Consider the following 16094-nt stretch of genomic DNA (forward strand, 5'->3'; position numbering starts at 1 on the left):
TTTAGTGAAACCTGAAATGGTGCTTCTTCTGCCTTTGCTCGTTAAGTTGGGTCTCATGAAGAATTTTGTAAAAGGTCTGGACAAAAATAGTGAAGGTTGTGAATATTTAAAAAGCCAGTTTCCAAAATTAGTGATGCAAAGTTGAAGGAGGGTATATTCATAGGCCCATAAATTAGACGGCTTTTAAAGGATGAAATCCTTGAAACTAAATTTAATGCCACTTTTCAGTGGCGTTAAGTTTAGTTTCAAAGATTTCATCCTTTAAAAGCTGTGTGGAAATTCTTCAGAGCTATTGTTAGAGGGTTTTTAGGGAATAAAAAAGAAGACAACTATAAAGAGTTGATAGAAGAATCATTGCATAACTATCAAAAGTTAGGATGCCGAATGTTGCTGAAGATACTTTTCCTACATTCACACCTGGATTTCTTTCCAGACAACTTGGGATCTGTCAGTGACGAGCAGGGGGAATAATTCCACCAAGATATCCACACTATGGAGCAGAGGTATCAAGGATGATGGATGATTATTGCTGGTTTCTGATAAGGGAGGACCATTTTGCTCATAAGAGGGAAAAATAACTGTAACTAGTACAATTTCCTATTTTTGCCTCCACTTTTGTGGGTTAATTGCATACTTAAATCCAAATAGGTGTTTATAAAGTTTAAATGTAATTTTTTAATCATTTGGAATGTTTACTGGTCATCATTTCTATTTCATGGAATTAATTTACAAGAAAAGTAGTGAAGTACATTTATATAAGTAAAAATTCATAAATTTTGGAAAAAAGGAGCATGAAGCCATAACATGAAAATGCGATGTGCTATGAACTTTATTGTCATTTTCGTTTGAAATTGGGCTTCAAATCTGCCTGGAGACCAATGAAACATATACTGCAAATTTGATGTCAGTCCGATTTTTCTTTCTCGAATAGTTGCCAAACATCAGAAACATACTTTCATATATGCAGGGTGTTTCGGTTAAAAGACACTGGGTTACAATTGGCTTATTTTTAGGTTTAGGTTATTTTACCTTGACCTTCTGTTGTTGTATTTAAGCTGAAATTTTTGAATATGGTGTTAAAATTGGATTAAACTATTATCATATAGATTTTTTGATTTCTAAATTTAAATTTGGCCTAATGAACTTCTTTTTTTCTCGGTGGGAAAGTTGTTCCGTCTCTCCGTTTCACCTTAGAAATATCATGCTGATTAACACGCAAAATGTTACAAAAACGAAAATAATGACAAAATCTTGACTAACTTTATGCTGCAGAGTGCAAAAATCACATTAGAATTTGTTGATTGGCTCTTGCTTTCGAATTACAGTTGTGGTCTCGTATTAGGGAGTTACTCTACATTATCAACTACAGCTCTTGGCAAAATGCATGGCAACACTGCATTTTCAGTACCACCACATTCTTATTACTTGATTGGCAACTGTCACTTTGCTCTGCATCATGTTTGGCAACTGTCACTTTGTCTCTGCATCAATAAATTTGATGAATTTGAGGTATTGCTCAAAACATCAAAGGAAGATATATTGTTGGGATATCAGTGACGTGATGTCACACAGATATAAGGAATGCAGAACTGGAATTTGGGGAGTACAATGTGTACATAAAGGATAGGAAGGGAGGAGGGGTTATGCTATTAGTTAAGAAACACATAAAATCCAAGGAAGTGAAACCAGTTGACATTGCAGGACAGTGCAGTGTCGAGTCAGTTTGGTGTGACATAAGCATTGGGAGATCAAAATTGAGAGTAGGAGTGTGTTATAGGCCTAATGACTCTGATGAGCATAATAAAAAATAGTGGGCCAGTAAATCAGTCTTATAATGGGGGATTTTAATTTCCCAGATATTGACTGGAATTTGTGGGTTGGTCACACACATACTAGCAAGGCTTTTGTGGATTTATTCGATTGTTTTCTACATCATGTTCAGGAGGCAACTAGAGGGAGTAATACTCTTGATCTGATTAACAGTAGTGATTCTACATGCATTAAGAATCTGCAGATAAAGGAACTACTAGATGGCAGTGATCACAGTGTGCTGAAGTGGGATTTACTCAGAGGTAACTACCATCAGGGTAAAAGGGAAGGGCTTTTGCTTTCGTAAAGGCGACTACAGTGATCTGAGATAGTATTTAAATTCTATATTGTGGGACCAACTGATGATGTTACCAACAGTAAATTCAAAATGGGAAGCATTCAAAGGATTTATCTTGGAAGCTACTAGGCTTTACATACCAACTAAGAAATATTGTTCAAGGAGAAGAAAAATGCATGGGATACATATAAATTAATGGGTGACATGGAAGCCTATGATAGATATAAGCTGGTTTGTAACCAAGTCACAAAGGAGATTAGGCAGGCAAAGGCAGATTATGAGAAATCTTTGGCAAAGGATGCAAAGAAAAACAACAAAGAGTTCTTTACCTTTGTAAACTCTAGAAGGAAAGGGATGAATCAGATTGATCCACTTGATATCGATGGGTCAACTGTTGTTGACCCTGCTCAGGTGGCTAACAAACTAAATGAGTATTTTGCATCTACATTTACCCATGAGGAGTTATTCAGAGAGGGGAATGCCAGAGGTGAGTTAAACTCTGATAGTGAGCTACACGATTTTGTAATAACTGAGAGGAAAGTGGAGGAGAAATTGTTGGAAATAAATATAAGAAAGGCATCTGGGGTGGATGGGATCTATCCAGTTATATTGAAGGAGGCAGCAAAGGAAGTAAGAAAACCCTTAGCCATAATTATTAGAGCTTCTTTGGACTCAGGGGAGGTACCCATGGACTGGAGATGTGCAAATGTATCCCCAGTTCACAAAGGGGGGTCGAAGAGTGACACGAGTAATTACAGATCAGTTAGTTTAACTTCTGTTCCTGGTAAAATAGATGGAGTCACTGGTTAAAGGTGCATTGCAGGTTCATCTAGACAAGACTGCAGCAATAATTACAGACACAGCATGGGTTTGTTAAGGGAAAGTCTTGTCTGACAAATTTGATAGGATATTATGGTGTGGTTACAAAGGAACTGGATGCAAAAAATAATTTTGATATCATATATTTGGATTTCAGGAAAGCTTTCGACACTGTTGCGCATGGAAGATTATTGTACAAATTGGAGCAGAATGGTATTAAGGGTAAGTTGCTACAATGGATAAAAGGATGGTTGAGTGGGAGAAGACAGAGGGTGGTAATTAATGGGTGCTGCTCTTCATGGACTAATGTTATTAGTGGAGTTCCACAGGGTTCGGTTTTGGGTCCACTGTTATTTTGTGTATTTATCAATGATATTGATGAAAGTATATCAGGCTTAGTGTCAAATTTTGCATATGATGCAAAGGTTGGCATTGTTGTTAATGACAGTAATGGCAGTGTGCTACTGCAACAGGATCTAGATAATTTGGGCAGATGGGCTAAGAAGTGGCAACTGAAGTTTAACCTTGACAAATGCAAAGTACTGCATATGGGTAGAAGTAACCCCAGAGAAACGTACCAACTGTGTGGTACTACACTTAAGGTGGTACAAAATGAAAAAGACCTGGGAGTAACTTTGCAGTCAGATATGAAGTTTTCTCAGCAATGCAGACAGGCTGCCAGGGCAGGTCATGGGGTTTTGTCAATGATATATAGAAATTTTGCTAGCAGGGAGAAGGAGGTGATTGTCCCTCCGTATAAGGCAATGGTCAGGCCACGCCTTGACCTCATTTTCGCAAGGATGTAGGTTTGCTTGAGCGTGTACAGAGAAGGGCAACAAGACTGGTGAGGGGAATGAAGGGATCCTCTTACCAAGAGAGGCTTAATTTCTGCAAATTGCAGTGGCTGGATACTAGGCACCTGCACGGTGATCTGATTTAGGTGTATAAGGCCTTGAGCATTCTGAATTCTGATGGGATCCTTCCACTTGTTCAGATTATGAACCTAAAGGGGCATAAATTCAAATTAAGAAAAGACAGATGTAGAATAGATGTGCGGAAATTTGCCTTTAGCCAGCGGGTGGTTAATTGCTGGAACAAACTCCCATCTGTTGCTGTGGAAGTCGATAGGTTAAATAAATTTAAGGAGGAACTGGACAGGAATTTGGAAGGAATGGTGTGATTTTTTTTTTTTTTTGGCTGATGCTGCATAAGCTCATACACTTGCTTTCTTGCATCACATGCCACTGCTACTACTACAAGTAATTATAGACCTGTTAGTTTAACTTCTGTTCCAGGAAAATTAATGGAGGCACTGGTAAAAGAAGCACTGTAGGATCATCTAGACAAGACTTCAGTTATAGCTCGGACACAGTATGGTTTTGTTAAGGGAAAGTCTTGTCTGTCCAATTTGATTGGATACTATGATATGGTTGCAAAGGATCTGAATGCAGGGAATAATTTTGATATCATATATTTGGATCTTAGAAAGGCTTTTGATACTGTTGCACATGGAAGCCAGCTCAACAAATTAGAGCAGTGTGGCATTGGAGGTAAATGGCTGCTATGGATAAAGGGATGGTTGAGTGGGAGAAGACAAGAGTGCTAATCAATGGACACTGCTCATCGTGGACTAATGTTATTAGTGGAGTCCCTCAGGGTTCAGTGTTGGGTCTATTGTTGTTTTTTGTATTTATAGATGATATTGATGATGGTATATCAAGCTTAATATCTAAATTTGCAGACGAATCAAAGGCAGGCAGGGTTGTTAAGGACACTAATGAAAGTACACTGCAACAGAATGTAGAAAAGTTGAGCAGATGGACTGAGAGGTGGCAAATGAAGTTTAACATTGACAAATGTAAAGTACTGCATATGGGAAGCAGTAACCCTAGAGTTATGTATCAACTCTGTGGTACTACACTGACCTTGGCAGAGAACGAAAAGGACCTGGGGGTAATTGTGCAGACAGATATGAAGTTTTCTGAGAGTGCAGACGGACTGCAAGAGTAGCTCATAGTGTCTTGTCAATGATATACAGGAATTTTTCTAGCAGGGATGAGAAGGTGATTATCCCCTTGTATAAGGGGATAATCACTGGTCAGGCCACACCTTGAATACTGCATACAGGTCTGGAGGCCTCATTTTAAGAAGGATGTAGAGCTGTTGGAACGAGTACAGAGAAGGGCTACAAGAGTAGTGAATGGAACAAAGGGTTGCTCTTACGAAGAAAGAGTTACGTTTCGCAAATTACAGTGTCTGGAAACTAGGCACCTGGGAGGTTATCTGATTGAGGTGTATAAAACCTTGAATGGTTTGAGAATGCTCAATGCTGATGGGATTCTTCCTCATGCTCAGAATAATCACCGAGAGGGCATAAATTCAAATTGAGGATAGATGTGCGGAAGTTTGCCCTTTAGCCAGCTTGTAATTGGTTGGTGGAACAGACTTCCATCCTTTGTTGTGGAAGTTGATAGCCTAAATAAATTTAAGGCTGAGCTGGACAGGTATTTGGAATGAATGGACGGGTGAAATGGGAGTTTTTTTTTTTTTGCTGATGCTGCATAAGCTTGATTTCTTGCATCATCATCAGCCATTTTCAATCCACTGCAGGATGAAGGCCTCTCCAGCAACTTTCCAGTTCCTTCTGTTTTGAGCACTGGCTATCCATTTACTACCCAAAAATTCATGAATTTCATCTATCCATCTCCGCCTTTGTCTTCCAGGTTTTCTTCTAGCTCCTCTTGGGTACCATTCTGTTATTTTCTTAGTCCATCTGTCATCATGTCTTCGAGCTATGTGTCCTGCCCAAGACCATTTTAGTTTTGATAAGAATGTCCTTTACTTGAGTTTGCTGCCTAATCCACGTGTTTCTCTTCTTATCTAACAGTCTGATTCCCAATATAATTCGTTCCATTCTTCGCTGTGTAGTTCTCAGCTTCTCTTCCATTCTTTTGGTGAGTGCCCAAGTTTCACTTCCATAAGTCATGGTGGGGAGTATACATTGGTTCATTTTTTCACGTTTCAGACAAACTGGGATATTGCTCTTCAGTATGTGACTATATTTCCTGAATGCTATCCATCCAAAATTTATTCTTCTCTTGATTTCCAGCCATTTATCATTATTACAGCTAATAACTTGTCCCAGATAAGTATATGACTCCACCTTTTCAATTACTGCTCCTTCAATCATTATTTCCCTTTCTGTGGCATACTTGTTCATCATTACTTTTGTTTCAGCCATATTCATCTTTAGTCCAAAATCCTTACTATCTGTGCATAACTGATTAAGATTTTCCTCTAATTCTTTGGGATCGTGGCTTATGACCACAATGTTGTCTGCAAATCGTAAATGGTTTAGGTACCCTGTGTTCACATTGACTCCTTTCTGCGACCAGTCTAATCTTCTGAAAGCTTCCTCAAGGGCAGCAGTAAACAGCTTCGGAGATATTGTGTCTCCTTGTCCTTTCTCGATTTTAAATTTCCTACTGTCTTTGTCTAGTCTAATAAAGGAGGTAGCACTCTCATATATTTTCTTCAAAATCATAATATGTGGGGTATCTATGCCTTGTCTTTCCAGTGCCCTAAACATTGCCGTATGCTGTATGGAGTCAAATGCCTTTTCATAATCCACAAATGCCAGGCATAATGGTATTTTATATTCATTTGCTTTCTCCATTAGCTGTGATATTACGTGAAGGTGATCCATAGTTGAGAATCCTGTCCTAAAGCCAGCTTGCTCTTTCAGTTTATTCTCGTCAAGTATTCTTTCTAATCTGTTAGTAATGACCCTTGTGAACAACTTGTAGATGTGGGATAACAAGCTAATTGGTCTATAATTTCCAATTTCTGATTTTTCTCCTTTCTTATGCAGCAAAACTATGATTGCATTATTCCACTGCTTAGTCGTCACACCTTTTCTAATGCACTTTGTGAAGTGAAAATATGCTTTGTGAAGTGAAAATACAAACTGGCACTTTGTGAAGTGCCAGTTTTTGTGTTATATGTCTTCCTCCCAATTTTAACAACTCTACAGTAACTTCATCTTCCCCCGGGGCTTTCTGATCCTTCATTTTCTTCGATGCATGTTCTGCCTCATCAGGAAGAATATCGGGTATGTCGTTTTGGGTATACGCGAAGAATATCGCGTATATTGCTTGCATCATATGCTTCTACTAATGCTAATGTGATAAGTTGTTGCTTCAAATGCATTTTCAAGTCTGTTGCAGTAATCTTCAAATACAGCCAGGTACTGTTTTTTTTCTTTTTTTTTTTTTCTCTTTGTAAGATTCCTACTTTTTGTGCAGTGTTTGTGTTATGTAAGATTAATATTCCCCATAATTGTGTGAATAGTCCAGATGACTTCTGTTATGTATGTGGAGATGTAACATTAGCTTCAAGAAAGTCCCTTAATTTGAGCCATAAAAAAGGCCTACTTTTACTTTGGGTGTAAAGTAGGTGACCAGGTCAAGAACTGGGCTCCACACATGCTGCACTACTTGTTCATAAAAACTCAATGCATGGTTGAATTGAAAGGGACATTTTATGCCTTTCGCAGTGCCCATGATGTGGAGGGAAGCCAACAAATCATGTCACAGACTGTTACTTCTGTGTGGTGCCTCCTATTAGAAAAGGGATGACAATGAAGAAAAAGTGGACAGTGATGTACCCAGAAATACCATCTCAAATTTGTACTACCTATTCCTGAACCGCCAGACCATTTTTCTGTATGCACTGATGAAGAAAGATGAACATCAGCTTGATATACACGAAGCAGTACAGTAGCTGTCTACGTCAAGGGATCCACCATTTTTTCCACACCTTCATCTTTCTGAACCACATAAGATCACAGAAAGTGATCTTATTAATGACCTCATCAAAGATCTTGAATTGCCAAAGAATAAGGCAGAGCTTTTGGCCTCGGGGCTACAACAGTGAAACCTTCTTGATCATTCTGTGAAAGTCACAAATTTTTGTACTCGAAATAAAGACTATAAATTCTATCAAACAGAAAATGAACTCACTGTTTGTAAGGATGTTGATAGTCTAATGGCAGCAATGAACATGAGGCATGTTCCCGAAGAATTGCGAATATTTATAGACGCTTCTAAAGTTAGCCTCAAGGCTGTGTTATTACACAACAGAAATATGCTGCCTTCAATACCCCTTGTGATGCCATCCTCAAAACAGAAACATATGCACCCACGGAGAGCATCCTCTTAGGTGTTCACTTTCAGAAGTACGTGTGGCAGATATGCTGTGATTTAAAGGTAATCTCAATTTTATTAGGACTACCAAAGGGTTACACTAAGTATTGTTGCTTTCTCTGCGAGTGGAATAGTCGTGCCAAGGATATGCACTACAAGAAGAGGAGTTGGCCACAATGAAAATCACTAACACTTGGAACAAAGAATGTAACATTTGGTAGAACCAAATAAGTTTTGCTTCCACCACTGTACATCAGACTGGAGCTGATGAAAAATTTTGTGAAGGCTTTGGAAGTGAATGTTCCTGCATTCACATACTTGCAAGAGAAATTCCCAGAACTTAGTACAGAGAAGATTAAGACAGGTGTTTTCATTGGTTCACACATAAGGCAACTTTTCAGAGACGAAAATTTCGAATGGGTGTTAGCGAGAAATCGGCGTGGAAAGCGTTTCAAAAGTTTTTGATTGGTTTTCTAGGAAATGTTAAAGCTGGCAACTACAGGCAGCTTGGAAGATCTCATTAATTACAAAAAACTGGGTTGCTGCAACATGTCATTGAAGATGCATTTCTTGTGCTCACACACCTAGATTTTTTCATCCCCCCCCCCAAACTTTGGTGCCATCAGCAACGAACGTGGTGAGCACTTACTTCAAGATATTGCAGCAATGGAACAAAGATACAAAAGCAAATGGAGTTCCGGCATGTTAGCCGATTATTGTTGAATGGTGAAAGGAGATGCTCCCGAAGCTGAATACATGCGAAAGGCGAAAAGGTTCCATGTTTGATACAGGTATGTTCATAGCTACATCTTACTGCCAGCTAAATAAAAAAAAAAAAATACCTTGTATAAATATTAAAAAAATTTTTTTTTGAAAACAAGAGCCAATCTGCCATTTTAAGCACTATTTCCATGTTTAGCACCCAAAATTCATAAATGGGCTCCATAAATTTTATCAAACAGAAAATTTACTCACTGTTTGCAAGGATGTTGATAGAATCCATAACAGGCATTTTATGCCTGTTACAAGATATGACCCAAAATTTGTTGTTCAGTATTATCAGTGAACTTTTCAATCAAAAGGAATGTTAAAACAATTTTATTTGAATTAACAAAGCAAAGCAACCATAATGGTTGTTGCCTGATTATAGGTCACTCCAACTGCCCTTGAAAATCACCAGTTCTGTACAAGCTGAACATATACTGAAGAGTTTTAGCTTTGCTTACAGCTGTTTTGTATATAACGTTTTTTGCCTTCAGATAAAATTAGTTTATGTTCATTTCAAGTATACCATTCGTAGACCAAACCAAGGGCAGGGAACAGCTTCATCATTGAAAATAAAGCAGTGTATTAGGCAAAATGTAAATTTAGAAATCATAAAATCTAAGTGGCAACACAGTCCAGTTTTAACCTAAAAAGAAGCAAGATATCTTTATTTGTATACAGGCAGTTCCCAGGTTTACGAGTTTTTTTTTTTTTTTTTTTTTCAAATATCAACAAAATCGAAAATATGAACAAAAATTGCAAAAATTGAATATTAAACGTTCATAAATACCGCATTTCAAACTATGTGGGTAGCTATACAATATAGTGCACCCCACTTTACGATATTAATCTGTTCTAGAGACACCATCGTATCGTGAAAATATTGTAACGTGAATCCAATAACAGATTGTTTTTTAGTTCCAAGACCTCGGAAGTTGAAATTTTCGCTATATAACTGAGCTATTTATCTCTCTGAAAGGTAATTTTTACAATATAAATTGTATTAGTTACCAATTCAAACCAATTAAAATGCACTACATTTGATTGCCCTAATCATATGTTCTTATGATTATGTAATCATCGTTATCATATGTTCCGTTATAAGAATCAATTTTGAACGCCTTTGTGATATTTTTCTAAAGCACATTTCTGGAGGTCATGACCATAAAACAATAAAAACAATTTGCACTCTCAGGTTTATTAGGATTTTCATTATTAGGGCAATGAATTATAAACAGGTAGTAAACTCGTGTTATTGTATTTGTGAAAATACTGATAGCTGGAATTGTGTGGGTTTTTGCATTATAGTGAAATGTTTCCCCTTCACTGCAATCTTCAATCACATAATAAAAAAAAAAATTTTTTTCAGAATCTGCTCTTCATTCCTTTTTTTTATTTTATTTTATTATTATTTTTTTAAAGCTTTGTAAACTTGTTACTTCTTGCGAATTGTGTTAGTTGCAATTTGTGCGGGCCGCTAAAAAAATGCATATGCATGCAATCGTGAAATTTATAAAGAAAAAAGAAGAGATTATCTTGGAAACAAAAACATCTCTTGAAGCATTTCTGAAGAAGACTACTACTCCTCGTGCAACAAACCAACCCAACAATGACCGATCAACGAGCGTGCATTTAGTCGAGATGATGAATAAACATTCTTTAACATTTGTAAGCCATAAATAATTTCTTTAAATTATAATTTGCTTGATTTTACAGGCTATATTTTCATTTCTTTGGATAAATCAATCATTGTTTAAAGATAAACTAATTAGCTAACTAATTTCATTGTTGAGAACGTAATCCGTTTTAACATTTTCTATGGGTAATAAATTCCCGCTTCACGAGCATGCGTTAGGAACGAATTAACTCGTAAAGTTGGGAACTACCTGTATAGGTTTCTGTAGGGGGAGGAACTCAGAATTGAAGTCGGGTCCTGCAGGCTTCTCAGAGACTAAGAGAATGTACACTGGAAATTTGGTATTGATATGGCTTTTCTTTATCAAATAGTCTAAACATATGACACATATTTTCATATACAGATGAATTTCATTTTTACAAAATTTGGGATGACTTGACAAATATTTTTAAATGACCCAAATGTCAAATTTCATGAAAATAATTCAATTGGGAGCCACGTTTTTCATTCAGACTGACTTATGGGAGGACAATGGGAAATTTATATATTTGGAAACATGCCAAAAAATGCACCTGTTTTTTTTAAAGAAATGGAAAAAAAAAATAAGTACAGCCACTCCCCGTCTTACGCAAGGGTTGCGTTCTGTGGAACTCTACGTAAGTCGGGATTTGCCTAAATGCTTAGCTGTACTCGCAAATTTGATTGAAGCAAAAAAGAAATGTAAATAGAATTGTTTATTGAATATTTTTATCTCATGCCCAAGAAAAATTACAAAAGTATACAAATTTACAAAAATTTCAAAATTATAAATAAAAAAATTTTCTGTTTATACTATGGGACTATCAAATGGTCAGAGGAGTTCACAAGATAGACAGAATACAAGAAACAGCACCATATTTAGCAGTCACGGGCTTGAACTCCGGTCACTCGAGGCACGTGTACTTATGCACCCATGTGCCTGACCACTTGGTTTCGGCGGCCTCATAAAATTACAAGGTGCCTCCATAGCCAGGTGGGCAGGAGCAGCAGCGTGTAGCACATGCTTCTTGATTAGACCGGGGTTGGAGCCCATGACCACCAAATACGGAGGATGCGGAAAGGTCAGGGAATGACAACCGCATATCCCCGGAGTAATATGGCCTTAGCTGCTAATGCTGCTAAAAACCAAATAACAAACAAACATTAAAATTACAAAAAGAGAGAGAAGACAGGCATCACGTCAGCAAGTTTTACTTTTCAAGCATCGTTGCTAGAATTAACTCTCCGGCTGATAAGAATCCTGCTGCAGAAGTTGAGGGCTTTGGAGATTTAGAAGGGGGTTTTCCAACACATCACAAAATTTCTCTGCAGCTCCAGAATCGACTCTGGCGACTTCACTGCATACTTCAATGTTTTTTGGAAACCAGCACGATGCTTGAACCTATAAAACCGCCTGTTGCTTGCCGTGAACTTGGCTTGGGGTTCACCATACTTATCTTTAATATCTTCATAAATACTTCTTGCTTTTGCTTGAATGGCCATTCATCTCAGGAGCAGTTGCTTCTGAATCTGATTTTCCATCCATATTATTAATAGTTTTTCCATCTTCGATATAGTACCTGAACGCTGTTTTGTGATCACTGTTGATTCTTTAACATGTTCTTTTATATGCGCACTGTACTTTGAAATAGCATTCACTGTTGAAGCAGTGAGACCTAATTCCCGTGCAATAGATGACAAATTTTGTCCTGCTTCATACTTCTTAATCATTTTCATCTTCATTTCTAAATCAGTTTTGTTTCGTTTCCTAGCCTTGCCACCACTTGCACTTTACGTTGGTTGTTTTCCCTTCATCATTGTAATAAGTAAATAGGAATGAAGAGAAGATTCTGAAAATTTATTTGTTTTTTATATGATTGAAGATTTCACTGATGGGAACATATTTCACCATAATACCGTAACATAAAAACCCACAGAATTCTAGTTACAATAAGATCGAGTTTACTAACCTTTTATAAATAGATGCATTAACAGAAAAGCCCAATAAACTAGAAACTGCTAATTGTTTTATGGTCGTGACCTCCAGAAATCTTCTCTAGAAAAATATCAACAAAGCCATTCAAAATTGATTCTTATAAAGAAATGTGATAATGATGAAAGTGTAGTGCAATTTCCATTATAAAAATGACCTTTTAGAGAGATAAATAGCTTAGTTATACAGCGAAAATTTCAACTTCTGAGGCCTTGGAACAAATTATCAAAAAAAGTGTTATCGTGTTCATATTACGATATTTTCACAATATCTCCATTTATTCCTGCGGGATGCAAATTACACTTCCACGATTATTTGAAGTTTGCATCGGCCGGCAAAAACTTAAGTAAAGTCAAATTTCCGTATGTCGAGTATTACATACGCCAGGGGGTGGCTGTATTATTAGTTTTGGGTAAAATCTAATCCACTGCCATGTATAGTGTCTGTTGTCTGGAACTATCAATTTATTCTAGCAGGTTGGAATATTTTTTTTCATCGTTTTGAGGGAAACGATCACAAATTATTAAAACTTACTGATAAAAGTTAGGCTCCCAGAAGGTTTCTACTAACTCTGATCTACTGAGATTTGAATATAATTTTTATGGTGTTTTATCCAGGCCGAAGCAGATGACATCAGCGATGATGATATAATTCCAGAAATGTACAAGATGGTATTTGTTGTCAACATGAATTTAGAAATGGGAACAGGTAAAATTGCTGCTCAAGTAGCACATGCAGCCCTTGGCATACATCGATTGCTCCTTCAGGATGAAAATAAATATGGAGAAATGATGTTACAGTGGGTTGAATTTGGGTAAGTTGCTTTTTTTTTTTTTTTTTTATTAAGTTTAATAAATAAATTTTTTTTAATAAATTTTGAAACCTTCAAGTAATTTAATAAAATTACTTAAGGTTTTAAAATTTAGAATGATGAATTATAAATGAAAGAAAAATGCCTTAATTCCTTAATTTTTTCTAGAACATTTTGTTTTTACATGAAGAATATTGATTGTTTTTAAGTTAAGTGCATTTTACATTTAAGTACAGGCAGTTCTCGCTTTACGAGTTCCCTGGTTTACGAGTTTTTTTTCCCAACTATCAAGTATCAACAAAATCGAAAATATGAACATTAATTGTAAAAAATGTTAAACATTCATAAATACCGCATTCCAAACCATGTGTAGCTATACAATACAGTTTACCCTGCTTTACGATATTAATCAGTTCCAGAGACACCATCGTATCAATAAAATATCGTAATGTGAACCCAATAACCCATTGTTTTTTGGTAATTCGTTTCAAGATCTCTTAAGTTGAAATTTTCGCTTATAACTAAGCTAAGTAACTAAGCTTAATAACTAAGCTAAGCTAAATAACTAAGCTATTTACCTCTCTAAAATGCCAATTTTACGGTCACGAGCGTGACTTTAAGGCCATATAAAAGGTCATGAGTGTGGTTTGTAAATTGTATTAATTACCAATTCAAATCATTAAAATGCACTACACTTTCATCATTATCATATGTTCTGTTATAAGAATCAATTTTAAATGCCTTCGTGATATTTTTCTAAAGCACATTTCTGGAGGTCACGACCATAAAACAATAAAAACAATTTGCACTTTCCGGTTTATTGGGCTTTTCTGTTACTGCAAGCAGTTATAAACAGGTAGTAAACTCTATGTTATTGCATTTGCGAAAATGCGGATAGCTGGAATTTGTGGGTTTTTACGTTATTATGGTGAAATGTATTTGCCCTTTACTGAAATCTTCAATCGTATAAAAAAACAAATAAATTTTCAGAATCTTCTCTTTGTTCCTTTTTATTTTTAAGCTTCGTAAACTTGTTATTCTACATGAGTCGTGTTAGTTGCAATTTGTGTGTGCTGTTAAAAAATGCTTATGCATGCAATCGTGAAATTTATAATTAAAAGAGAAGATTATCTTGGAAACAAACACCTCTTGAAACATTTCTGAAGAAGACGACTCCTTGTGCAACAAACTAATGAGTGCCGAGCCAATAATGAGTGATCAACGAGTGTGCATTTAGTCGATGACGAAGAATAAACATTCTTTAAAATTTGTAAGTCATAATAATGTCACTATTATTATAATTTGCTTGATTTTACAGGCTACATTTTCATTTCTTTCGATAAACCAATCATTGTTTAAACATAAACTAATTAGCTAACTAATTTCATTGTTGAGAATGTAACCGCTATTTTTAACCTTATGTCTATGGGAAATAAATTCCTGCTTTACGAGCGCACGCTAGGAACCAATTAACTCGTAAAGTTGAGAACTACCTGTATAATGATTTCTGTTGTCATTGTTTGCTACAGTGTAATGTATGTAGCTATAAATAAATAAATTGCATGTCATTCAGTTTAATTATTATTTTTTAATTTAGAGAGACAAAAATTGTTTTAAGAGGTGAAAGTACTCAGCATCTAGTAGAGCTTGAGAGGAAAGCTTTATCTCTAGGCCTGCCTACATATCTAGTTCAGGATGCTGGAAAGACACAGGTATATTTATTTTACTTGCGATGCTTCAGAGCTGAGTAACCTTGATTTACATACTAGTATTTCTTATATAAAAATATCAGTATGTTGCTAAAATATGATACAAAATTGTAAATTCTTCTGTTACAATTATTGTAAAAATGGCAGAGCTTATTAGCAAAATATAAAAAATATATATATATATATATATATATATGTGTATAATTTATTTGTAGAAGAATAAGAGAAATTTACCTCAATATGATATGTAGAACACTTCCATATGATACACTCCAGAAATTAAAATGAATAAAAGATTAACACAAAATGATTACAGTAAAAAATCATCAATTGAAAACAATTAATTAAAATTAAATAAAATTAATTTAAAATTTTAATGTAAATATAGAAAAACTATTTCCTTCCTGAAGCAGACAGTGCTTTTTGACCATATGTTGTGATCACAGGAATGGAAATTACGGAGTATGAGCTTGAATCTTAAATAGAGAGATTGTTTGTCCTCTTGCGTGCATGTGAAAAGCTGCTATTATTTGTTTTCATGCATGTGCGCAAAAGACCACGAATCGGAGATTAGATATGGATGACGATTGTTAATAAAATTCTCATGTAATTTAATTTCGATGGTTTCTGCAATTAATAGTTTCATATAATTACATTGGACACTAAGTACTTTGACCTCGTTAAATAAAAATGTATGGTTTTCGTTAACAGCATGAAAGGCTAATTCTGATGCTGCTGAACAAGAAGCACACACTGAGGACGCATGCTGTTTTACTCTAATATTCAGCGGGAATCACAGATGCTTGATAAGACGAATTGCAATCACTGCAAGAAACGTATACCAAGTCATTTATTTGTGTCGCAAAAGAGGAAATGACTGAGTGATTTGTCCAGTATAGATTGTAATTTCCGTATTGGTCTGGCCACAATCTTAAATTCGGTATCTTTAAAGAATCTGTTAAGCTGCTTGTTCCACTGTTCAACGTATGGGATAGAAATAGAGTATTTTTTGATGTTACTATTGTTGGTTGG

General features: G+C 35.9%; 1 protein-coding gene across 1 annotated transcript in view; it reads left to right on the forward strand.

Moving 5' to 3' along the window:
• Positions 1-16094, forward strand: part of LOC150084413 (putative peptidyl-tRNA hydrolase 2) — a 109570-nt gene that overhangs the window by 55089 nt on the left and 38387 nt on the right. Inside the window, exons 4-5 of the mRNA XM_090376054.1 lie at positions 13160-13356; positions 14951-15065. Coding sequence (XP_090232180.1) covers positions 13160-13356; positions 14951-15065 — 312 coding nt within the window. The remainder of the gene's footprint in view (positions 1-13159; positions 13357-14950; positions 15066-16094) is intronic.

This window comes from Mastigoproctus giganteus, chromosome 6 (assembly GCF_048544385.1).
Source record: "Mastigoproctus giganteus isolate SK-2022 chromosome 6, ASM4854438v1, whole genome shotgun sequence".
In the NCBI taxonomy this organism is placed as follows: domain Eukaryota; kingdom Metazoa; phylum Arthropoda; class Arachnida; order Uropygi; family Thelyphonidae; genus Mastigoproctus; species Mastigoproctus giganteus.